The sequence below is a fragment of the Marmota monax genome, unplaced genomic scaffold (assembly GCF_021218885.2).
Source record: "Marmota monax isolate L192 unplaced genomic scaffold, Marmota_monax_Labrador192_F-V1.1 WCK01_AAM20220418_F8-fsc00224, whole genome shotgun sequence".
Lineage (NCBI taxonomy): Eukaryota > Metazoa > Chordata > Mammalia > Rodentia > Sciuridae > Marmota > Marmota monax.
Genome location: NW_026693937.1, coordinates 728,024 through 755,275, shown reverse-complemented (window position 1 = coordinate 755,275; position 27,252 = coordinate 728,024). Strand labels below are relative to the sequence as shown.

The window sequence follows — 27,252 nt, the reverse complement described above, 5'->3', positions numbered from 1 at the left end:
CTGCTGCACACAAAGCCCCTTTTTCTCCTCATCCCACTGCCCGGACTCACCCTCTCATGTGTGTGCCACCTTCCTCCCTATAACACACTGTCACACATCCACCCCACCCAACCCCTCTTTTCTAGACAGCGGCTTTAGACCTAGCCAGAGTGTCCATGGCTCACAAGAAGACCCGTCCCTCTCCTGAGAACTTGCTCACTCTTGCTAGCAAGAAGGCCGGTGATCCCAATGAATCTAGGAGCCTACCATCCCAGACTGAACAACTGCCCTTCACTAATGGGGGAGGGGAGAAATAAAGTTCCCACTTCCTTTTAGGGTGTACATGCATTCTGCTGGCCTCTGGCTTCCACCACAAGAAAGCACTGGGTGCCTCTCACACCTGCCACCTGACCTACAGCTCCACACCTGTTCACCGAAAGAAACTCAGGAGGAACTTGTCACAGATCCACAAGGCCCTGAAACACAACATGCTATTCTAATCTGCTGCTGCCCCATCACCTGCAGGCCCATGTCTTTGCCTGGCTCTCTCCACACACTCTCCAGTGCTTGGCCTGGCAGGGACCTCCTTCTGGAAGCATTCCTTCTGGAATGCTTCTCCCTCCCACTCTGATGCCATATTGACTTTCAGATCTCTAGCTAGCACCCCACCTGTCTTGTGCCTGGCACCCAAGAGCTGTTTAATAAATGCTTGCTGAATAAATGCCACAGATAGGGTCTCTTCATGTCTCTTCTCTTCTCTGAATCCCCTTTTTTCCTTTGCCCCACCCCTCATTTTAATGAGTCTTTTTCTGAAGTATACCACATGTTCTCAGTAGAATCCTTAGAAGTAAAAATGTATGTCTGGGGCTGGGTTATGGCTCAGTGGTAGAGCAATTGCCTAGCATGTGTGAGGCACTGGGTTCGAACCCTGGCACCACATAAAGATAAACAAATAAAATAATAATGTGCCCATCTACAACTAAATGTATGCATGTATGTGTGTGTATGTATGTGTGTATATACACACACACACACACACACACACACACTTAAAAAAATGAATGTCTAAAGCCAGACCTGGTGACACACTCCTATCATGCCAGCTACTCAGGAGGCTGGGGCAGGTGGCTTGCTTAGCTCAGGAGTTCAAGGTCAATCTGGGCAACACAGCAAGACTCACTTTAAATACGAAAATAAGAGAGAGAGAGAGACAGACAGACAAACAGACAGACAATGGGTGTCAACATTGCAAACTACCAGAGGCTCAGTTTTCTTCCAAGGGGACTTGTACCCTGGCTGCTTCAATTCAAGGTTTGTATCATAAATCTAGGCTCATCAGAAATGAAGGTGCTATTTTAAAAGGGCTCGGAAACTACTAACCTAGCACACATTTATTTTTGTGAATCCGGTGAAGGGGAACACCACAAACGTGAGCAGAACACACAGTTGATTAAAAATAAGCTTTGTGGGTCTTAGAAAAAGTTATTCTTTCCATTTTTAATGATTTGTGGTTTTGCCAAATGAAGGCAGAAGAAAATCAGTTTGGGACTCGATCCTTAAAGGAAAACAGCAGACACTCCTATTGATCAAATCTTACTTCCCTCAAGTGACCTCACTGATTAAATATTTTGTAGCTCGTGATCTGCATCAGCCGTTGGTCAACAGTGAACTCAAATTCTTAGACTCTGGCATCACACAGACTATTTCAACAGGTCCCAGAGATGAAAAGTAGTTCACAAAGACAAAAATCACAGCAAGGAGAACACTCAGACACTTGTCCCCAAGAGAAAGTAGCCAAGGGACCTGGCCCTGCCTACACCCACTCTGGCTTGGTCTCAACTAGAATGTGCAAACAAAACTCTCCTACACGATCTATGAAAAAACCTCAAGAACCAGCTTTCTTTTCTCCTGATACAACCCTTTGGATCCTGGTTCTCTGCCAAATGTGTCTCATTTGTTTCATTCTTTCCCATTCCTGGTTCCATCTTGGGATAACCTCCTATGTGGCCTTTCTGGTTACAGTTCAGACTGGCCACTTTCTCCTCATCCAGACCCAGATCCCAGCCATGAATAGGCTAGTATCCATATCCCTGTTGGCCTTTAAGTCTCCCCTCATCTCTTCCACCTGTTCTGTCCCACCTTCTCTCCCTAACAGGAGCCTTCCATTTTAAGTCTAGGAGTTCTCTGCCCTGAATAATCCTCCCCTCTATACAACTATGTTCTGCTGACAACTATCAGCATCTCTCTAGAGTCCTCCTGCCCTAGACTACTCTAAGTCCACCATCAAAAAAGCCCACCAATGCCAGGCACGGAGGCACAGGCCCATAATCCCAGCAGCTTGGGAGGCTGAGACAGGAGGATTGAGAGTTCAAAGCCAGCCTCAGCAATGGTGAGGCGCTAAGCAACTCAACTGTCTCTAAATAAAATACAAAATAGGACTGGGGATGCGGCTCAGTGGTTGAATGCCCCCGAGTTCAATCCCTGGTACCAAAAAAAAAAAAAAAAAAAAAGCCCACCAAGTCTTCAGTCTATACTAGTGTCTCTATTCTTAATTTTCTGTAAAATGGTTGCTAAGTGAACCACATAAATTCACAATTATATTTTTTAAAAAACATCAGAGTTAATTCACACGATAGAAATTCACCCATTTGAAGTGTACAATTAAATGGTTTTTGGTACACTGTCCCATGGTTTCCAGGAGGGATTGGTTCCAGGAAACTGCCCCCCGACCCCCATATGAAAATCTGAGGATGCTCAAGTCCCTTGTATAAAATGGCACGGCATTTGCTTACAACCTTGGTACTTCCCCTCCTATACTTTTTTTTTTTTTTTAATATTCATTTTCAGTTTTCAGCGGACACAACATCTTTGTTTGTATGTGGTGCTGAGGATCGAACCCGGGCCGCACGCATGCCAGGCAAGTGCGCTACCGCTTGAGCCACATCCCCAGCCCTCCCCTCCTATACTTTAAATCACCCCTAGATTAATCATTTGATTAATCACCTAATCAAATATAAATCATTGTTATACTGTATAATTTAGGGAATAAAAACCAGAGGGAAAACGTCTGTACATATTCAGTACAGATAACTACCCTTCTTCAATACTTCCCATCCAAGGTTGGTTGAATTCATAAGTACAGAAACCACAGGAACACACAGTGGGCTGTGTATTCAGAGTTGTAAAACCATCAACACAACCTGACATAAGAATATTTTTGCAAGACCAAAAGAAACCCTATACCCACAGAAGTCACCTCCCATCTCATACCCCACCACTGATCTGCTTTCTATCTTTATGGATTTATCCATTCTCCATATTGGTGAAATCATACAATAGATAGTGTTTTGTGGACTGGCTTCTTCCACTTTGCATAATGTCGCAGTACTTTATTCCTTTTAATGGCCTACAAATATTCACTGTATGGATATACCACTTGCAGTCATCAGTCAACAGATATCTGAATGTGTTCTTTCTTAATTGTCAAAAATGTCCATGTCTTATCATGTACAACCATAGAAATGTAAGGTTGTGCTGCAATTGTGTACAATGAATCAAAGTGTATTCTGCTGTCATATATACCTAATTAAAATAAATTAATTAATTTTTAAAAAAGTCCATGTCTTGCCTTTCTTAAGAACAAGCAACTCTATAGGTTTAATGCAATGCCAATCAAAATCCCAACGGCATTTCTTGTAGAAATAGAGAAAGCAATCATGAAATTCATACGGAAAAATAAAAGACCCAGAATAGCAAAAACAATGCTAAGCAGGAAGTGTGAATCAGGCGGTATAGCGATACCAGACTTCAAACTATACTACAGAGCAATAGTAACAAAAACAGCATGGTACAGGTACCAAAACAGGCGGGTGGACCAATGGTACAGAATAGAGGACACAGAAACCAATCCACAAAACTACAACTATCTTATATTTGATAAAGGGGCTAAAAGCATGCAATGGAGGAAGGATAGCATCTTAAACAAATGGTGCTGGGAAAACTGGAAATCCATATGCAACAAAATGAAACTGAATCCCTTTCTCTCGCCATGCACAAAAGTTAATTCAAAATGGATCAAGGAGCTTAATATCAAATCAGAGACACAGCGTCTGATAGAAGAAAAAGTTGGCTCCAAATTCCTCAATAGGACACCCATAGCACAAAAGTTAATAACTAGAATCAACAAATGGGACTTACTTAAACTAAAAAGTTTTTTCTCAGCAAAAGAAACAATAAGAGAGGTAAATAGGGAGCCTACATCCTGGGAACAAATCTTTACTCCTCACACTTCAGATAGAGCCCTAATATCCAGAGTATACAAAGAACTCAAAAAATTAGACAATAAGATAACAAACAACCCAATCAACAAATGGGCCAAGGACCTGAACAGACACTTCTCAGAGGAGGACATACAGTCAATCAACAAGTACATGAAAAAATGCTCACCATCTCTAGCAGTCAGAGAAATGCAAATCAAAACCACCCTAAGATACCATCTCACTCCAGTAAGATTGGCAGCCATTATGAAGTCAAACAACAAAAAGTGCTGGTGAGGATGTGGGGAAAAGGGTACACTTGTACATTGCTGGTGGGACTGCAAATTGGTGCAGCCAATTTGGAAAGCAGTATGGAGATTTCTTGGAAAGTTGGGAATGGAGCCACCATTTGACCCAGCTATTCCCCTTCTCGGTCTATTCCCTAAAGACCTAAAAAGAGCATGCTACAGGGACACTGCTACATCGATGTTCATAGCAGCACAATTCACAATAGCAAGACTGTGGAACCAACCTAGATGCCCTTCAATAGACGAATGGATAAAAAAAATGTGGCATTTATACACAATGGAGTATTACTCTGCATTAAAAAATGACAAAATCATAGAATTTGCAGGGAAATGGATGGCATTAGAGCAGATTATGCTAAGTGAAGCTAGCCAATCCCTAAAAAACAAATGCCAAATGTCTTCTTTGATATAAGGAGAGTAACTAAGAACAGAGTGGGGACGAAGAGCAGGAGAAGAAGATTAACATTAAACAGGGATGAGAAGTGGGAGGGAAAGGGAGAGAGAAGGGAAATTGCATGGAAATGGAAGGAGACCCTCAGGGTTATACAAAAGTACATACAAGAGGAAGTGAGGGGAAAGGGAAAAATAATACAAGGGGGAGAAATGAATGACAGTAGAGGGGGTAGAGAGAGAAGAGGGGAGGGGAGGGGAGGGGAGGGGAGGGGAGGGGGGATAGTAGAGGATAGGAAAGGCAGCAGAACACAACAGACACTAGTATGGCAATATGTAAATCAATGGATGTGTAACTGATGTGATTCTGCAATCTGTATATGGGGTAAAAATGGGAGTTCATAACCCACTTGAATCAAAGTGTGAAATATGATATATCAAGAAATATGTAATGTTTTTGAACAACCAACAATAAAAAATTAAAAAAAAAAAGAACAAGCAAGCAACCCAGAGCAAGATTACCTATTATAATTTCTCCAACAGTGCCCAACAATGTCAGAAACTACTTGATAGGTCTTCAACTAAATTTAGCATCTGGCAAAAGCTAATTCTTAGAGGAATCAAAAATCAGCCTAAGGCTCTAAGGCATTTGTGGCTTGTTCAGTGCTAGCGGTGCCTTTGAGTATGTGTCAGATTCTCTATTTACAACGCAGGGATAATGCCACTTTCTTTTAGGAGGTGATGAAATGGTAGCCAACCACTTATTTTATGGTGGGTCCTACTTCTGCATTGCTGCCCTGTACAGTGACCCTGACCTTGACATTGTCATATGAAAGGTGGCTTATTCCAGTGCATTACTGATCACCAGCAGCCCACAACTTAATTAAGTAACATTTCCCATTCTCTTTTGTTTTTTCCAGTGTCCCTCACGTTTTGATCTCTTTGGAGAAAAGGTCCTCCATCCCTGCTCTAGTTTAAAGCAGCTGGTCTTTCTTTGGTAAAGACCAACAGGCTAGGCTAGACATGTCCTTTAGGTGTCTATTAGCAAGAGATGAGCTAACTGATGCTTTTATTGAGCTGGCCATGAAAGGCGAAGAAAAGAAAGCCATTTTATTGCTCAGCCACTTGAAGCCAACGTTCCAACCCTGGAACAATCTGATTCATTAGAATCAGGTACAAGGGTTGTCCTCAATACATACAATAGGGATGCTTGAGGGAAGCTGCAGACCTAAACACTTGCTTTATGTATCTTATTTCCTGAGAGATGAAGCGGGGATGGAGGCTGGAGACCATGTGGTATCTGGATGCCATGGTGACCCAGCCTGAGGCTGAAAATGTTTGACTGTGAGTCAATTTATAATGTTCACTATTACAAGCTCCGGATGCCATGTGTTTAAAAGTACACTGTGGAAAAAAGGTGCATTGTGCTTGATGCCAACAGAATGGAGTCTTGTTATCATTGGGAGTGGGAAGGTTAGGGACAGGGTCTGACTTCACATGAACATCCTGAGAGGACTCAGGCTGCTGACTTCATTTTCAAAGCCCTGATTAACTCTCTAGAAAACAGGAGAGAACAAAGGCTCTTACTTAGCTGCTGAATAGGAAATGGAGGAGGTGCCTAGTCCTGAGACAAGGGCCTGGGACAGTGTGAAGGTGGAAACTCATATGAAGGTTGGATCCAGGGCTCCTTGCATTGAGAGTGAAAGTGATTCATTCATGAATCCTATCCTGCTTCTCTAACAGAGCCTCTCTATCCCCTGCAGTAGGAAGAGTTCCAAAGAAGGGGACCCACAATTTTCAGTAATCCTTAAGGGAACTGCTAGAAAAGACAAGAGGTAGGGATGGAGGGGGGCCTTCCCATGGTGTTTCAAATTTAGGAACATGATAGACTAGTGTTAATGAAGCACTAGTGAGTCCTCCCTCCCTTCCTACTTGCCCCTCACATACTGCAGCTGTGCAATTCCCAACAAGCCAACAGGTGTGGCATTTTGCTGAAGACAAGACTGGCCAGAAATCTCCCACTAGTCATTTAGCAGGAGGTTCTACCCTGGGTACATCAGATCAGCTCTAAGCCCTTGATTATAAATCTCTCTGAGTTCTGCCAGCTGTGGCTACTGTGCAGAGTGGGGGAATGGAGCCTGTAAGGGGCACAAGCCCATACACACCTGGTTATTCTTATGAGGATGAGACCCCAGTCCCTGAAAATCCAAGAAGATAGGATACTGTCTTCAAAATAGTTATGATTAGGTGTGTCTGTGCAAGAAAAAATGGGTTAAACACCCAAGACATGGTTAAGACACCCAAGACATGTCTTAGCCTAACTGGGGTGATAAGATGCACACAACAACTTGATATGTACGATGCACTTTATATTGCAACACGAGACAACTGGAGAATACAAGAACTAAGTACAATTATCCAGCACAGGGTCTTAAGTTACACAACTTTTAAAAAAAAATTTCAGTGGTCAGAGCAAAGTGGGACAAAGTTGGCAGGGAAGGAGGACAGCAAAGAATGAAATGCTTCTGAGCAAGGCTGTGCCTTTGTATGAAGCCTGACTGCAAGGCCTGCTTGGAACAGAAGGTTCATGATAGAAAATAGGAGAGGGGTAGGGGCAAAAAGATTTCAACTTGTAAAGCCAGGAATATAACAGAGCCACTGAAGAAGTCCCCGGGAACACATCTCTTTGTAGAAATTATAAATGCAGGCCATTCATGCCACAGGGACAAATATACCTGAAAATGTATTTTGAAATACCACTTCACCAGCCCTAGTCCCATAACAGCCAATTTGATTTGGAGGTTATCCATTCCCAAATCCCACAACTTAACATGACCCCAGTGAAGAACAACAACATATTTGCATAGCACTTTGCAATTTGCCACATACCTTCCCATACACTATCTAGTGATCCTTAAACAACTGTGTAGACAGGAATACAATACTGGCTAAAAGTCACAGTGGGTGGATTATACCCCATATACTCTGCAAAGCTCTTCTCAGGGACCATCTTATTTCATCCTCATAGCAGCCCTTTGGGGTTGATTCTCTTCTATCATACGTCTGGAGGAGTTTGCTTACTATATGCCTAGCACAATTCTCAGCATGTGTTAACTCTTCAAAACCCCATAGCCACTCTGTGAATTAGGTACTGTTATTATTCATATTTCACAGAGGAGAAACTGAAGCACAAAGGTTCAGGATTTGACCACGATGGCACACCTAAGTAGTAAATGACAGAGCTGGGATTTAAACTCAGGTGGCCATGGTTCTTCAGAATTCACACACCCAGAATCTGGCTCTATCACTTTGAAAGGCAGCCTGTACCCCATTGATCCTGTGTGATGGTACCCAGGTCTCCTACCTCCTTAGTGGAATTCTTATAATGGAATGCTTACAATTTATAAATATACTTTTCTGCCCATGCTCACCGACCTCTTGGAACAGGTTTGGCTGTCCACAATGGCAGGTGAGGAAATGGGGTGTGGGATGCACTACCAGTGCCCTCCTTGGGTACCACAGCTGATCTGTTACAACAAGTATACTCATGATCATGTCATTCCTGTTCATTCTCTTTTGAACATAAGAAAACAGAGTTTGAGAGACTTCTCCCAAAGTGATCAGCGATGACCCAGATGACAGGCCTGCTGAGTCCTGGGTCCCTTCACAGCGCTTCTCACCCAGGGTGGTCCAGCAAAGCGCTGTCTCGGCATGTGGGTCAGTGAGAGGCAATCCACACCAGGCATGCAGGGCACTGCCTCTGCCACAGGTAGAAGGCAGCATGGCCCTCCCTCTTGGCTCCCTGGCTCGACCCCTCAGTCACCTGACACCATTCCTCTTCTCAAGGCCCTCACCCTTGATTATGGCTTACAGCTGATGACCTCTGATGACCCACTGAGAAGATTAAGAACATTAGGCAAAGGGGCTGGTCAACCCTCCCCTTGGGCCAGCTCTTTGGATCACAAGTCCTCAAAGAGGTCTCATGCTGCCTCCTGTCTCTTCATGCTGTGACAGCCCAGGATTTATTCCTTCCACCAGAATCCTGAGCTGCTGAGCTACCTCCCCTCCCCCACCTCATCTGTCCAAATCTCTGGGTTCTTCACTGCCCCTTCCCCTCACAAGAGACCTTGCTTCTCCTAAAATACCTTTCTCCTCCTCTCTCTCCAACAATCTCTCCATCATGTCCCCAGATCTTCAAGCTCACCTTGAATGTAGTTGAACTACATTCTTCACTCCATTCTTAATGTATTTTCCCCCTGGCCTTGAAAATGTTCATGGCTTCATCTTGTACTTGATCTTGTTGCCTAGCCATCAGGTTGGTCTACACATCCCTGTCTTAACTCCCCTCTGGGGTCAGGAATAGCTGCTACATTGGATGGGACAAAGGGTTTCTTACTTAGGCTTTGAGTAACTCACCCCTCAACAAACCAGACTTGGTTTGTTAACATAATGACTCAGGGTAGCAATTTCTGTCATCCCCGATAAATCCCTTTGATTTCGGATTTCTGGGTTAAGAAAATTAGGGGAGAAAGGCCATCCTCTTCAGTAACATGGGGGAACTGGTGGTCTAGGAATGTTTACGGTCTTGGCACAAGCTCCCCAGAGATAAATGAAGGGGCAATTGTGGGTGGGGGAGGAACTCGGGGTGGCTTTGAAAGCAACTTAAAAGGAACACAGAACAGCGCAGCAGGGCTCCGGGGGCCCTCTGCAGAGGTTTTTTATTACGTTATTTTGGCTTTGAAATGGAACTGAAAACTTACTTCAGTCTGGCAAGACCAGGCCGGAGCCAGGGACTCTCACTGAAATCCTGGATAACACCCATCATCCCATAGGGTTGGGATATCGAGAAAGAGAGAGCCTTAAAGGTAAGTGACTCCCTGAACTTATCCACAATACAAGGGAAGTCCCCCCAATACAAGGGAAGCTGCAGAAATGAGGAACACATATCTTGTGGGTGGCAGGAAGAACAGGACAGAGACAGGTGTGTGTGGCAGGAGAGACAGGAACACCAAATCAATTAGCAGGGTCTGATGCCCAGATCAGCAGCATTCACCAGTCGCCCGACCCAGGGGATTTGGAGTAAGGTGCCTTTTTTTTTTTTTTTTTAATAGAAAAAAGGGAAAGGAGTAAGAAGGAACATTTTGCATGCAAATGGGCCACTGCCAGAAGAGCCCATTAAAATGTAAAAACTCCACATTCAGCCTGACAAAACGGTGCAAACTGCTGTGTTTGCCAGAGGGGCAGCAATAAAGCTCACAACAAAGGGGCCGAGGAACAATGGCGGGCTGAATGGCCTCAGTCAGCAGGTCCCCTCGCGCGTTGCCATGGGGACCCCACCGGGGCTTACTAAAGGTATTTCCTGAGGAGAAAGGCAGTGCACACATGCCCAGGCAGCCCAGCTAATCCTGACAGGAAGCCATCGCCATTCAGCAGCCCAGGGGCTTGGGGCTGGAGTTTTGTTTTGTTTTTATTAAAAAAAGATTTTGGTCTTTTGTATGTCCCACCTCGTCACTGTAATTTAGTGCAGAGCCGCCTGTGCTGGGTAAAGCCACAGCCAGGGCCCTGTGACTGCCCCACGACCCCCCAAAACCAGCTCCTCAGGAACTGAGCTGGCGGAGGAAGCATGCAGAACCCCACTTGTCAGCTCCAGACTGAGAGAGTTTATGTCAATCTTAAAACACATAGGAAGCCTGAGTGTTAATATGCTACAATGTACCTGAATTGAATTTGGGGTTCAAACTTCTGTTCCTGGGTTTATCTGATGCCTCCTTCCTGTCTGTACTTTGAATCCCTAGGGATTTGGTGGTCCCCTTCCCCCAACTGGTATCAGCATCTCCCACCTCCCACTTTGGGAGAACCTTCTCAGCTTGAAGGACTGTAATTAAGTGATTAACAAAGGAATGCACCCAAGAGTTGTCTTTTAAAAAGAAATCTCCTTTCTTTCCCCAGCAAAAGTTCAGGGCCCCAATTATTTACTGATAACACCTTAAGCTGGGTCAAAAATAAAACTGACTCCACCCATTTTCCAAAATGGTTCCCAATAGACTTTGTTTCTCTCCCTCCAATCTTATCAGCAAGAAAGAACTCAGAGGGAGTGAAGGTGGATGCCCTACAGCTATGGGGAAGGGCAGTCAAGGATCACAGCTCCTAGAAGTTTGTGTCACCATTTCTCGTTTGGCACCAGAAGAATCCAGCCTTGGCAGATTCAGGGAAGAGAGCCAACAACACAGCTGGCGGTGGAGACAGAAACTCCCGTGTGACAACTGCCCCCTAGGACACAGTTTAGAGTAAATTAACATTTCCTAAGCAACTCATAAGTGGAAAGAGCCATCTCCAACAGAATCTAAAAAATGAAGGGGGCACAGCTTCTTCACTGTGATTCGAACCCAGGTCTGAGTTTGAAAATCCCATGATCTTGCAGCTAGACCTTTCCCAAAACATGTTTTGAACCTCGCATTTTAGATAGAATCACAGAGGATGACATTTTATTTTGGAGGCAATGAAGACTGCCCAGCAACTACAATGAACATCTTGGGAAGCTTTGAAGACCATAACTAGATGGGTTCTACTTTGGGACAAGGAGCAAGAGTCTGCTCAATGATGGGGAACTCTTTAAAAGCTGGTATGGGCAATTTATGTGGACGGTAGGTCAGGTGAAGGTCTTATTCCTGCCTTTAAAAAAAAAAAATCATGCCCTAAACTCAAAGCAAAAGTATAACTGGTCACCAACTGATAAAATGCATAAGAACAAACTTCTTCCACTAAGATGTTAGCTTGAGGTGGGGGAAGGGAGGGGTGTGTGTGTGTGTGTGTGTGTGTGTGTAGGGGTCCTGCTGTAGGAGGAGAGTTCAGACCCTCCTACCACTGGCCCAAAGCCCAGGCCTCCCAGCCATGTGTCTGCAGCTGCGACCTGTCATGCACTTCCTGGTCTGGGTTCTGTAATGGAAAGATCATTAAGAGTGGGGGAGGGAGGAGAGCGAGATGAATCAACAGCGAAGAGGTAACCCTGCAGCTCCCACTCTCCGCTGCGCTCTGACCTTAAAGTCCGGTCAGGTTCCTTAAAGAAAAGAATGTATTGCCCTGCCCCCACCTCTCCCACCCCCAGGCCCTCCCCAGCCTCTCAGAGGGCTGCCCCTCCCCCAGGCTCAGCGGTGCTGATTTGGGGAAGGAAACACCAGCAGCTGGCCAGGAAAAAGTTGTCACTCCCTAAACTTGCTGATGCATTAGTAGAGGCCTCAGCTGTTTGTACCTTATGGACCCCCCAAACCACAATAGGTGTGCTGCATTGCACAAGTCACCAGGACTCTCAGCACCCCAACATTCTGCCAGCCCCACACCCCCATCAGGTCTCAATCCTGTGATGGTGGTTCTGGGTGGCCTGGGTCAGAGCCCTGCCTAAGGCCCACTCCCAGGTGGGGAAAGAAATGATTTCTTCCTAAAGTAACATTTTTCTCAATGTAAAGAAATGGCCTTGGCTGGGGGTGGGGCTCAGTGGTAGTGAGCTTGTCTAACATGGGTTCCATTCTCAGCAGAACCCCCCTCCCCACACACACAAAAAAAGCTCTTATTTTCACTTTAAGAGAATAAAAGTGATAAAACATCCTCTTAAAATGACATAATATAGATGATGGTTCAAGGGGCTGAGGGACAGGAGAAGGAGGCGCTGATTAATAGGTATGTCAATTAAGTTCTAGCGGAATGGTAGTGATGGCTGCACAACAATGTGAACAAACAATACCACACAACTGTACCCTTGACAATGGATAAACTGGTGTATTTCATGTTATGTATGTTTTACCCCAATAAAAATAATTAAATGGTGATGGGGGTAGACACCAATAGCTTATTAAAAATGTGCTCACTCAGTAAAATAAATTGAGAACCCTACATGGGCTTCAAAATATTAGGAGGGGAATTATACTGGTCCTAAATCTAAAAATATGGGACCAAGGGTCAGTTTCACAGATTTCCAGGCCTGTGGAAACCCAGAAGTTGCTTCATTTATATGCCATCTTCCACATACCAGGTATTCATCATTTAGCCTCCTTCTCTCATGCACACAGCCATCAAAGATGAGCATTTTACTCTGTTTTAAGAATTAAACACATAGTTTCTGGGTTTTTCTACTTAGGATATTATGGCTTTCAGGTAGAGCACATAGAAGAATGAACCTGGTGTCTATGTGCCTTTGCTTCCACAGGGATCCAGGACCACTAGAATCCTGGGGAAGAGAGGTCTTTTGCAGAAACCATTTAGTCCCCAACTCAGCTTGAGCCACACAGGTGGCTGTCACTGGCTGGATGCAGCAGAGTAGAATCACTCCACTGGCTAACCTTAGCTCTAACCATGTGACCCCAGGCAAGTCACCTTCCTTGACAGCTTCATGCTCTGTGAAATGAGGAGGCTGACTTGAAAAGTTTCCTTCCAGCTCTAACCAATGTCCTGGGTTCCAACAGGGAGGGCCTTGCTGGATGGAGGAGTGTCATCCACTGACTTCCCCACCTGCCCCCAACCAAGAGCACACTGATGATGGGGGAGGGAACTGTCTCTCCACGTAACTGTCCTTTAAGAAAAGGGAATCTGTTTTGGTCACAGAACTCTGGCCACCAGCACCTTCAATAAATGCTTCTCATATTCATCTCTTCTAAGACTAGCAGAAAACTCAGTATTACTCAAGAATTCACTTCACGATCCTTTTTTGATGCTGATGGAATACAATCCCATGAGAAAAGATAGGTCAATAAATTTTTCAAATGCATTGGGAATTTGTGGATAACAAAGAAGGGCTACCCTGATAAAATAAAGACGACTTCCAACCATACCTCTCAGGCATTAATAGGGTTTTGACCATTCAAACAACAAATCATAAGTTTTGGACATCAAGGGGTGAATTTTATTCTAAGTTCAAAGGCTAATTCCTAACAGCAAAGGAAAAAAACTTGATTCCAAAAATAAACCCTCAAGTTTGACCATAAAGGAGCAGATTCCTAAAGGGGTGGAGAATATGCATCCCAAAGATAATGATAATGGACTTAATGCAGGAGGGTGTTCCAGGAAGAGGGTCTCTTTCCTTCCTAGGATGGCTTCTAGAACACTTCCCTATTCCAGTCTCCCCCACGCAGCCCTCCAAGGTGAAAGTACTCATCTTCTCCCACCTCTCCCCATTTTCCAGCCTATCATGCCTTTCTCCTCCCAGAACCTCCAAAGTTCCATCTTCATTCACCTCTTCCCAGCACAGGGGTTAGAGCAGTAGGCATTGGTTTGGCAAAGACCTGATCCTGAACCACTCCACCAATCTATTAGCTGTTGAACCTTAGCAAGTTTTGAGACTTTGAGCCAGTCTCCTAAGCTGCTAAATGGCAACAATGCCTAGCATATAGACTTTCTGGGTATGGGAATGAATTGAATTTAGAGATTCTCAAAGTGTGGATCCCAGGACTGGTGGCAGCAGCATCAATCTGGGAACTTGTTAGTCACCAAGGTTGGGCCCTTTTTCAGAATCAGGAGGACCAAATGTAGTGATGTGCTTTAACATGCCCTCCAGGGAACACTGAACCAGGAAAATCTAAGGACCACTGTACCGTGTGAGGTAAGAGTTTACTACATGGTAGCACAAACTGTTTCTCGTTGATTTTCTTTGTCTTCCTAGCTTTGCTTTTTTTTTTCTTCCTTCCTTCCCAGTTTCTTTTTCTTTTTGGTACTAGAGATGGAACCCAGGGGCACTCTACCACTGAGCAACATCTCCAGCCCTTTTTATTTATTTTTTATTTTGAGGCAGGTTTTCACTAAGTTGTTGAGGCTGACGTCGAACTTGTGATCTCTTGCTTCAGCCTCCCAAGTTGCTGGAATTATAGGTAGGTGCCACAGTACCCCAACAGCTTTTCCTTTTTAAAATTAGAATTTTTAGATATCTTTTTAAAAAATAACAATGGGTTGCAACCTACTTGTGAAATCATCTACTTAAAAAGTATTAATATGTCCAAGACATCTGTATATGTGTATATATATATGTATATATATTTACACATATATATGTAAATACACACACAGTCTCCAAGTTACAATGTTTCAATTTAAGATTTTTCAACTTATCTGTAGGAAGAAAGTGATACACATTTAGTTGAAACTGTGTTTTGAGTTTTATCTGTTTTCCGACATGCCCTACACTGGGCATCAACAGTGAGCTGCAGCTTCAGGTAAATAATTGATACTCTATAGTATACTGTATTCCTCATGTCAGTTTGGATAGATATTTTATAAGTGATATGAGATATTAGACACTTTATTATAAAACAGGCTTTGTGTTAGATGATTTTGCAGGCTAATGTAAGTGTTCTAAGCATGTTTAAGGTCAGCTAAGTAAGTTAAGCTACGATGTTAGGTAGCTTAGCAGTATTAAATGCATTTAACTTAGAATGGGTTAACAGGATGTAACCCCACTATAAGTCAAGGTGCATCAATGTATATACACATAGAAAGAGACAGAGAGATATAAAGTCATGCTCTGTATAATGTTTTGGTCAATAATAAGCCACATACGACAGTGGTCCCATAAGATTATAACTGAGCTGAAAAATTCCAATTTCCAGTGTCATTATGTCAGTCTCAAGTCACAGAGTAACACATCATTCATGTATTTGTAGAGAAGCTGGTATAACAAACTTACTGTGCTGCTAGTCATATAGCACATCCAATTATATACAGTATATAATATTTAATAATGATAATTAACTGGTTTATGGTTTATGATAATACACTTTTAATTGTTATTTTAGTGTATATTCATTCTAGTTAAATATAAAAAGCTTACTTTTCATATTTAATGCTGCTGGCGGCATTATGCCAGCAGCAGCCTCATATAGCTCATGTTTTCTGTGTCTTGACTCCATCATTTTCTCTTGTGCTTCATTTAAATCGTGTCATCTCACTCATCACAGCCACAGGAGTAGTGGGCTACACCATGTACATAGATGCACACATTAATTGTCCTGTGACTGTGGGAGGCTGTGCTACATAGGTTTGTGTAAGCACTCTATGATGGTCCCACTACCACAAAAATCTCCTAACCGTGCACCTCTCAGAACATACTGACATCAAAGGGACACCCAACTCTGTGTGTGTATACACACTATTATGTATACTATAGCGTACAGCAGTCAATTTACACCTTTCCTTTGAGAAGAGGCTATCCTATGTCATTTCGTATGTCCTCATATAATCTAGGGTCTAATGTCTTTATTTGATGTGGGCTTTGAATATTACTTCTATTTTTTCTTTTGCACCTTTTTATTTTTTACCATCTAGAAAATATTATGTAATTATATTCAAGTTGAAGTCTACACTTTAGCTGTTGTAGTTCAAGAATTAACAATATTGATATCACCTGGGAACTTAAAATGCTGATCCCTGGGCCCTTGCCCTGCAAAGGTCTGCATTTTAACAACATTGGATACTACTTCTTCTTCTTTTTTTTTAATGTATATCCTTTGTGTATTTTAGCATATTTTACCTTTAAAACAAATTTTGTACAATATGTCAAATGTATCTTCTGAGTAGTTGAACAGTGGTTTAAAAAAAAAAAAGCTAAGTATATACCTAAGCTGTAAGACTTAGTTTCATGCCATTATCATCTGACTATTGAGGGAAAAAACACCTGAATTACAATAACCCATCTCAGCAAAATTTTCCAATTCAAATTAGAAGGGCTTCAATTTACAAACCTCTTTTGAAAAGGCAATATTAACACAATTCACATCAGAACATCCAGTTAATACAATTAACAACAAACCAGAATTTTGCTATATGGTAGAACTTTCTACTGGTCTTTCAATTCCTTCAGCCTTCTGATTGCAGACTTGACTGTGACAGCAGAAGTGGTGTTGTAGGTCCAGGCGCCACCAGCCACTGTTTTCATGCAGGGACCACAGTGCCAGATCCCCACAGTCCATCTCTTTATCTTGGTTTTGCCACAGAAGGAACATGTGTACTCGGTGTGCTGGCTGATTTCAATTTTCTTCACCATTTTCCAGAGGGAGGCACTGTAGCGGGTCCCATATTTACTAACGATTCCGACTTTCTTAGTGCGTTTAGCCCTGTCACCGCGACTTAGGCCTGAGACCGAAGAGTGGATACTATTTCTTAAATGAGTCATTTATTGTATTTGTGTTATTAAGATTAATGCTGGCTGGGGCTGGTCCTGACCCATACATAGTGAGGGTAGGGGTAGGACGGCTCACTCAAGCATTCAGGAAAGGTCTACAAGACTTTTACTGTTTCTTCCCAAAAGGTTACATGGATGGTACCAACTGACAGAACCAGAGGAAAACATTCCCTAACTTTCAACAGGTCTGGTGTCTATTCCTAGGGCACTACGAATAGTGTACCACAAATTGATATGTACCTTTAAAATCCTGTAATTATTCTGTGGTACTACCTTGTAATATAAAATTTTGTTTATACATTAATTTGTTAAATATAAACACTAAGAAAAACAAAATTTTAGACCTCCCCCACCCCAGTTTTTGCACTTAAAGAAAAATCACACTGTAGCCTTAAAAAAAAAAAAATCCTAAACCCCAGCCTTTATGAACCTTCTGACATATTTATTTCCATCCATCAAACTGCTTTAAAAGAAATCTAGGTAGATTTTTTTGTTTGTTTTTTTTGGTACCAGGGATTGAACTCAGGGCACTTAACCACTAAGCCACATCCCCAGCCCTTTTTTGTACTTATTTACAGTTTCACTGAGTTGCTTAGGGCCTCACTAAATTGCTGAGGGTGGCTTTGAACCCTTGATCCTCCTGCCTCACCTTCCCAAGCTGCTGGGATTACAGGTGTGTACCATTGCACCCAGTTTACATCTATGTAGTTTTTGTGTCTAGGCAATACTGCTGCATTCCGGACTAAGTGTGACCTACAAAAAAACTCAGGTGTGGTATCTGACACTTGAGCATCTCTGATCCTAGATCTCTCCCAAGTATGAGGTCTGTGGCTACTGTGGAAAAGAAAGAGTTTTGTTCCGTTGATTATTCCATGCTAGGGAACCACTATCATTAGGGCAGCTCACAGACTTGTGACTGATGTGGAACCTCACAGTACAGAACAGAATGTCACAGGAGAAATGGCTCAAGGCAAACATCTCAAAGAGAGAAGTCAGATTCCTGTGAGATAAGGGGAACTAAGCCAGCAATGTTTATTTTTGTTATTTTTTAATATTATTATTATTTTTTAAATCTCTTTTTATTTTATTTTTTTGTGGTATTAGGGATTGAAACCAAGAACACTCCACCACTGAGCTACATCCCCAGCTCCCTTTATTTTTTGAGATAAGGTCTCATTAAATTGCCCAGGTTGGTCTTGAACTTATAGTTCTCTTGCCTCATGCAGGGATGTTCAAAAGGTGTTCTGTCTCAATTTTGTGGGGAATCCAATAGGTATGGAGAGCAATAGAGTAGGAAAAAAATGTCATCAGACCTACCGGAATTTGAAACCTCATGCCACCCCTCTCCAACTATACAATCTTTGAGAAGTTACTTAATTTCCTGAACTTCAAACTAAGGTTAAATAATCTCAAGCTGATCATGGGCATGAACCTTGTGTCCATGGGTTCATTATAAAGATGTAAAAATGTAAACCATGCAGTATAAAGATGCTTACTATTAATTATTATGATGATGGAACCCAGGGCGTTGTGCATACTGGCGAGTACCCCTAGCCCCGCTTTCAAAAAGATTTTCACTGGTACAACCTTTCTGGGGGGCAGTTTGGTATAGTGATGATATCAAAACATTTAAAATGTAACTACCCTTTGATACATGAACAAATTTTATTTGTAACAGTATGTTCACTCAAGTGCAAATTACTGGAAATAACCTAAGTTACTCCCAAAGTAGAGGACAAGATAAACAAATTTTGTATACTCACAATGGAATACTAAGTAGTTATCAGGCACGATGAAAAGCTTTTCTGTATGACAATAAATATAGACTTAAATTATAAATCAGTACATATAGTATAAGTCCATTTCTGAAAGTTTGTATAAAGGCAAGAAAAAAGTCTTTAAAAAAATAATCATTTTTGGACGATGGGAGTGTAAGTTTTTCTTTCTTTCTTTTTTTCGTACTAGGGATTAAATTGGGGGAACAGGGTGTAATATTACCACTGAGCTACATCCCAGTCATTTTTATTTTTTACTTTGAGATAGGGTCTTGCTTAGTTGCTGAGGCTACCCTCCAACTTGTGATCCTCCTGCCTCAGCTTCCTTAGTAGCTAGGATTATAGGTTTTCTGTATTTTCTACAATGAACTCAGACTACATATCAAAATAAGAATGTTTTAAAAGAACAATATTCTTGCTAATTGCACAGAACTTTGAGAGGAGTTATCAAACATTAAAAACTCCAAGGGCTGGGGTATGGCTCAAAGGTACAGCATATGCTTAGCATGCATGAATCCCAAGGTTCAATCTCTGACACTGCAAACAGACAAAACCCAAAAACTTAAAAAAAAAAAAAAAAAAAAAAAAAAAATTTGAGCAAGGACTAGGGATTTAGTTCAATGGTAGAGTGCTTGTCTAGTAGGTGTGAGGTCCTGGGTTCAATCTCTAGTATACACACCAAAAACGTGAGGCAGAATAAAGTCTGTGCTAGATTGATTATTAAAAACAAAACAAAAAAAAGCAAGGAGTGAACAGGGGAAGATGCCAAGAAGAATATGTCCCTTAAACTAGGTCTTAACTCAAACTCAAGTTAACCTTAGGCCAAGAATTGAGTAGGGATTACAAAATGTGAAAAGGAGAAAAGGATAAGGACGGCCAGTTCTGTCTGAACACTGGTTAAATTGGGTAAATAATTTCCATTTCTGACTGAACAAAGGTTACATATAAAGTGTATGTTGTAGTAAAAAAAAGCGGGGGGGGGGGGGGGGGGAAACTTATTTGGCCAGATGAATGAATGAATGGGTTAAAAAAAATTAATGAAGGAATGAATCCTTAGCCAGAGGTTAGTTTTCAATCCCAGTGAAAACAGGAAGGGGTAAGCTCTGAATTCAGTTTTCTTTGTTGATTAACACTTAAAACTTCCACGTTACTGTCTCGTGCCCTTTTTCCCTGCTCAAGCTCATAACCATTAAGCCCACTCTTTCTTGAACTCTTTGACCCTCTCACGACCACTTGAGGCTTAATACACCTATGTGCCCAGGACAGGGCCTGCTATCCCAATATCCACCTACTGTACACAAACCGTACAGATTTGACCTGGACAACATGGGGGATTAGGAGAGAGCATGGAGTTTCCCAAGCAGATCTTTGTTGTTCCCTGTAACTAAATGGGCAGACCCCTCATCCCAGCCTTCCTCAGTGTGCATGACACAAACCTTTAAACAAAGGCAGCGGACACCCTCTTTGGCAAAGGAGAAAGGTGAGTGATTAGTTTTTGTGAGCTAAGAGTCAGGAGAGTGGAAACCAGGGGACAGATGCTCAAGCTTAATGCTACTATGCTGGCAATACACCTACTGTGTACGTGGGGGGAGGGTCCCTACTTGGCCACTGATAGCTGGAAGTCTGAGAAAATCCCCAAGGTCAGGAGCAGCTCAGATTCCAGAAGGAATTCTCCTAAAAGGAAATGGTTTGGGATCTGCCCCAGGTTCTTAGGAGGCCAGGTAGGGCAATTAACTTTCAGTTTCAGAGGAGTGGGGACAGGTTGGGCAGAAAGAAGTGTCTAAGTCTGTGAATGAATGGTCCACCCTCCCTGAATGAACAGGGAGGCCTGGGCAGCTGAATTTAAGAGTCCAGGGGAAGGAAGGAGAGCAGCTGGACCTCCCCCGGTCAGCAGGAAAACAGTTGTTTCATTTCCAGGCTTCAGGGAAGGAAGAAGGAGGCAAAGGTGGTGTCTACAGGGGGAGCCTGAGGCCGCGGTAGCCCCAGAGGAATGAGGCATTATAAAAACAGGGCGCAGCTGCTGGTCAGGCTCTCTGACCCTGGACCTCACCCTTCTGGATAATGACTCCCCAGAACTCACTTCTCCCAAGGCCATCCATCACCACCTAGACAGTCACTCACTGATTGCCTGACCAGAAGCAAACACCCTGGCTGGACAAACCCTGTGGACCCATTTTCCCATCTCTACGCGAAGGCTTGAGAAGAATCCCTGACACCTTCCTGCCTACCCCAGACTCCAGGCAGTCACAGAAACCAGGTGACAGAGTCATGGACAAAGAATCATGGATTCTTTGTTTGGGCTCCCTCCCTTCCCCCACCCCTCTGGATAGCCATTTGTTCTTCCCTGAGAAATTCCTCCTCCCTGACTTCGGGGAGTGGGCTGGCAAAGCCAGAGTGGAAAATCAGTGAAGCTAATGGTGTAGCAATGCAGAAGCCAGAGCCAAGAACACAGCCCTGGAGTGGCTGAGCTCTACCCAGTGTGGTCAAGCAGGACACGTGAGCACCCTCACATTCTCTCACACTCTGCTGAGAGCTGCTGGGTCCTCCCAGCCCTGCCCTAACTAACACTTGCAAACAGCCTCCTCTCTGGGGAGGCAGGCATGGGACACAGTAGATCCTGAGGGAAACCTGGTAGCTTAGAGCACTGGTGGATTTCTACAGACCTAAATCCCCTGTCCTTGTTCTCAAGTGGGTCATTCAACATCACCTTTTGCTCTAAGTAATTCCACTAGCCTTCTGGAATTCCTCTTGCCATTCAGTGTGAATTAGAAGCAAACAGGTTCTTTTCACAAGAAGAAATTATGCTGGGGATGAGGTGGAGTGGGGGCACATCCTCCAAGTGTTCCAGGGCAGCTTTGGGACACTGATCTTCAGGCCAATCAGCTGCAGCCTGCGGAATCACAGCATGTCTTATATTGGGACACCCCCTGGTACCTATCTGAGACTCCTGCTGTAGCTCAGCTGAAATGCACACCCCTTTGGACTAAAGGCAGCTGCAGAACCCCTGTGGGGTGGGAGAGTTGCCAGGACCCTACAACTTGAGGACTGGTTCATGGTTCTGGCACTACCCGCAGCCATGGGTACAGGTTTCTGCAGAACACAGAGACAAAGACCTGTTCTGTGGTACACACATGGCATGCAGGGGGACTTGCAGCCAGAAATGGAAACATAGAGCTTTTCCATTAAATGTAACCTCTCCCCCATTCAACCAACCACCAGATTCCTTCAAATCTGGGTGGGTGGGAGGAGCTGTAAAACCTCAGCCCATTAAATCGCTTATGAGTTGCAGGTTTCTGTGGATGGAAGCAAGTATTTGGAGACTGCAAGTCTCACACACTATATGTCCTGTACCACAGGGGGTCTGGGATGTTTAACCCACATGACTGCTGAAGTGGGGGCAGGCAGAAGTCCCCAAAGTGGCCTTGCAGGCAGTTTTGGATGAACCCACTCACAGTTCCCCTCAAGTCCTATTCTAGGAGGAAAAAACAAATGGAAACAGCCCACCTCAAGCTCAGAATGTCTTTCAAGCTGGTGCTTATCTTCTGAAAGGGGTATTCTACCCCTCAGCCTGTGATCCAGCTTCAGTCCACCCGCAAACCTCAAAGCCTGATCTGAAACAAGCTTGTATTTGGTAAGATGGCACACGAGAGAATGGGAAGGAGAGGGAGAGGGAAGGAGGGAGGTTGGTTTTCCTGGAACCCTTATTAAATCAACTTTCCAAGGACAGCCAGAAACTCCAGGCCCTCCCCAGTCCCTTAGGAGCATTTGCAGACTGCTAGTATTGCATTCAGCTGGGGGAGGGGCTGCCAACACACACACACACACACACACACACCACACACACTTACAGCACAAAGCCTTTCCAATGGGGGAAAAAGGTTTCAATGCAGGCAGGGTTTGGGGTAGTCTGCTTTCAGTTTAGGGACAAATCCTTTATACACAGATTATAGTGTTTTTTGAGGACAATAGCAGCATTATTTAATAACCAGTAGGGCCAAGACTATACAATATATCTAACATTTGTAAAGTTCCCTAAAGTTCACAAAGCATGAAGATATGTTTTCTCTTAACCCGTCACAGTCACAGCTGTTCTCTGACACGGCAGGGCAGTGTGCCGTACCACAGAGCTCGTGAGGGATAAAAGTGCCACACTAGGAAGGGACTTCCTTCACCAGACTTGTTCTCCAAGTCCCATGGCTTTCCACTGTTACATCCTAGGCCATTCCAAGTTGCCCCAGGAGACCACATGTCCCTTACCATATGGGGTAGACTCCTGGGTCCTGGGAAAATGGACTAAGAACAGCCATTTATTACTGTGTACCAGGCTCTGTGTAAGAGCTGTGCAGACAGTCTCATTTGATCTTTACAATGACCTTATGAGCACATATTCATTATTAACAGAGTTTATAGAAAGGCAGAGAAAACTGTCCCAACAGTCAACAGGGAGTAAGAAGTGGAGTCAAAGCCAGGTGTGGCGGTGCATGCTTGTAATCCCCTAGACTTGAGAGGCTTAGGCAGGAGGATGGCAAATTTAGAGGCCAGCCTCACAACTTAGTAAGACACTGTCTCAAAATAAAATTAAAAAGGGCTGGAAATGTACCTCAGTGGTAGACTAGCTCTGAGCTAAATCTCCATTACTATTAAAGAAAGAAAAAAAGAAGAAGTGCACTTGAAATCAAAATGAAGGTAGTCAAGAAAAAACATAAAGACTTGTGCATGAATGTTCAGAACACAGTAGTTTTATTAAAAATGGCCAAAATTGTTCATAACTGCTATAATTCATGTGTTGGCAGGTTGGCTTCCAGAGTGACAATATTGAAAGGTTGAATACCTTTAAGAGGTGGGGCTTAGTGAAGGTCACTGCTTTCATAAGGGATTAAATGTAGTTCTCATGAAACCTGTAAGTTCCCTGGAGACTTGTTAATAAAAAGAGGCCCCTCCCTGGTCTCCCTATCTCACCATATGATCTCTCTTATATACACTCCCCTGGTGACCCACCCTCCATGTAGTGATACTGCAAGGTGGGCCATCACCTGAGGCTAAATATATGGGCGGCCTGATCTTCGACTTTCAGCCTCCAAAACCATGAGGTAAACAAACTTCTTTTCTTTATAAGTATCCAATTTCAGGTCTTTTGCTATAACAACTGAAAACAGACTAATGCCCCATGACCGAAATGGCCATCAACGGGTGAATACACACTCAGCATGTAATTTTATCATATGAAATTCTAAAACAGGAAAAACTAACCTATGGTGAAAGAAAGTAGATTAGAGGTTGCCCAGGGACTGACTGAAGAGGGGCACGGTGAGGGGTGATGAAAATGTTCTATATCTTCGCTGAGGTAGTAGTTACATGGTATACACACACATTCTATAAAAACACATGGAGCCGGGTGCGGTGGTGCATGCCTATAATCTGAACAGCTCAGGAGGCTGAGGCAGGAGGGTCGCAAGTTCAAAGCCAGCCTCAGCAACAGCGAGGCGCCAAGCAACTCGGGGAGACCCTGTCTCAAAATAAAATACAAAATAGGGCTGGGGATGTGGCTCGGTGGTCAAGTGCCCTGAGTTCCATCCCAGGTACCAAAAAACAAAAACAAACCAACAAAACACGTGAAACCATACACTTACAATCAACACACTTTATGTTACATAAATTATACCTCAATTAAGTTAACGTTTTTATAAGCTCAGTCCTGACTGCCTACAGCTTCCCAACAGCCCCCATCCCCCTCTCTTCCTCCCTCTATTCTCAGAGCTTGTACTTTGTCCTCATCAAGACCTTCAGATCCCTGGCTCTATCCTCCATCCCTGCCTGTTTCCTTTCCTAGATAGGATCCACCACCAGCAGCTTCAATGACCCTCCTCCTCCAGCCCCACAGCCCATCTAAATCTCCTTTAGCTCACATTTCCCTGCTCCACACCCTCTTCCGGCCTTCAAGTGACTAGGCCAAAGATTTGTATGAATTCATTTTCTCTAATCTCCATTCTTGGGCTGCAAAGAGTCTTGGAGAAAGTTAAAAAAAGGAAAAAGAAAATGCTTCAGGGTCCATCATAAAAGCACATTCTCAACCCTCATCCGTGTCCTCCTTGTTCCTGGACTCCCCTGCTACACAGTGGCTGGTCACCATCTTCTCTGCTCCCCGTAACCTCCCACACGCGGATTCACTCCCTTACTTTCATCTTGTCTTGTCTCTAGTCATCTAGAGCTGCTATTCTACCGACTGAAACCCCTAGGTTCTATTTCTGGAGGGTCTTTACTTTTTTTCCTTCCTTTACAATCTTACAGCCCCCATCCTACTTCCGGATCTCACTCCAACTAGACATTCAAAACAACCTTCCTAACTAGTCTTTCTGTCAACAGAGGCCGCAGCAGTAATAAATGCTAACACTTTCCATCTACGTGCTTTATTTGGATTATTGCATTCAATCCTTTTTTACCCTTCCCATTTTATAGATGGGCAAAACTAAGGCTTACTGTGTTCGAATTTGGCAAAGGAAGTTAATGCAGCCATCACGTGGCAGAGCAAGATGAAAACAGGTCCACCTAACTAACCTCTTCCTCCCATCTGTCCAAATTCAATGGCCAAATTCAATTTCTGAAAGCTGGAACATGTCACTAAATTTTTCAAATTTTCCAGCACCTACCCATTTTAAGTACAGTTTCCTTAGCGAGGCATATGGAAGCCTTTCATATGGTAGCCAAATCTAATTTTCCGAGGTATTATTTCCCATAACTATTTAACCAAAAGGCAAACTATTCTCAATTTTATCTTATGCCTCTGTACCCTCACTCATGCTGTTCCACAGAAAGCCCTTTACTTCTCTCTCCCAGACCCCTACTTTTTACCCATCTCAGATGATCTGTGCTCCTCTCTTCCTCTGCATTCCCACTGCTTTTTTTTTTTTTTTAACATTGTTTTAGTTGTAGATGGACACAATACCTTTATTTATTTTTATGTGGTGCTCAGGATCGAACCCCATGCCTCACACGTGCGAGGCAAGCACTCTACCACTGAGCCACAACCCTAACCCCCCCACTGCATTTTATTATAACTCCAATGTGTAATTTAAACACAGTATACTTTGCATTTATTTCTCTGTACTTGTCTCTACCTAATGGTTAACTCCTGTGGGCAAAGATAAACTCTCCCACTTTGGGTCTCCAGCATGCTCTTGCTCAGATCTTGCCTGTGGTCCTACAGAATGCCTGCTCCAGTTATTACACCTTCAGAAAGTCTCACACAACCTTCCCTGCTCCTTCCAAGCATCATGTAACTAGACATGTTCTCTCACCCATCACTCATCATTAAAACGGGTCCCTGATAGCCTAGACTGATGGCCTTGTAAATACAGCCACCACATCATAAGCACCCAAGCTTTTCATCTACTGCTTGCCAACTTTCTCTATGTGACCAGTCACCAAGTCTCAAAGTCCTCCCAAATGCCAAAACATTAATTCTCACAAAGTCTCTCAAAAGCTATCAGGCATGCAGCACTTGTAATCTCCCATAGGTATTTTCATAACTTGTGCAAACCCCATGAGCAGGGGGGCAAGTCTTACTAATAATCTCTATGAATTTCCAACACACTATAGGTCTCTATGCTCCATCCTGCTTCCCAGTTCCCAGTCTCTTTGAAATCCCTCAAATAGGGCATCTCTAAAGCAAACCACTCAGCAGGCTCCCAAACAGGGCCTGAGAGACACATTCAAGAAAGGCAAAATGGCAGGCCAGTCATCATGACCACCAACCCTTATAGAAGATGTGTCTTTGGAACAATTTTTTTTAAATATATAATTTTTTAGTTGTAGACAGACACAATACCTTTATTTTATTTATTTGTTTTTATGTGGCACTAAGGATCAGCAACTGGTGCCTCCTACATGCAAGGCAAATGCTCTACCAACTGAGCTACAACTCCAGCCCCTGGAACAATTTTTTATAAGTCAGAGGCTATTATTAAACTCTTACATCCTACAATGTCCCTTGCTGTACAATTCAAATGCTAAACCAAAACTCATGGGCTACTTGGTCCCCGTCGCACCATCTAGCGGTTTGTATATATATATTATATATTTTTATATACCACCCAGGATAAAGACCCAGCTCTTAGGTGCCAATCAGATTTTTTCCCCTCATCTTATCAACTCAGGATGGATGTCACCAGACTTCACAACCCCAACCTCTGATGAAGTCATTTAGATTTATAACCAGGCCCAACCAGCCTAAGAATCCCAAGCATCTCTGCTACAGGAAGGAAGCCCTTTGCTCCACCTAAGAAGGAGCCTTCCTACTTGATCACATCACCTCCAACCACATCACCTCCATGCAAGCCCAGCCTGTTCAAAGGCTCGGGGGTCTGGGCCAACCCTTCAGCCTACTG

General features: G+C 43.4%; 2 protein-coding genes across 10 annotated transcripts in view; both read right to left on the bottom strand.

The window, feature by feature from the left end:
- The window catches only part of Fgfr1 (fibroblast growth factor receptor 1), a 55,041-nt gene that overhangs the window by 17,127 nt on the left and 10,662 nt on the right, over positions 1-27,252 (bottom strand). The gene's annotated exons all lie outside the window — the stretch shown is intronic.
- Positions 16,478-27,252, bottom strand: LOC124106271 (large ribosomal subunit protein eL43-like). The gene has a single exon (XM_058585434.1). The coding sequence runs from the start codon at positions 17,082-17,084 to the stop codon at positions 16,749-16,751; it is 336 nt and encodes a 111-aa protein (XP_058441417.1). The 5' UTR covers positions 17,085-27,252; the 3' UTR covers positions 16,478-16,748.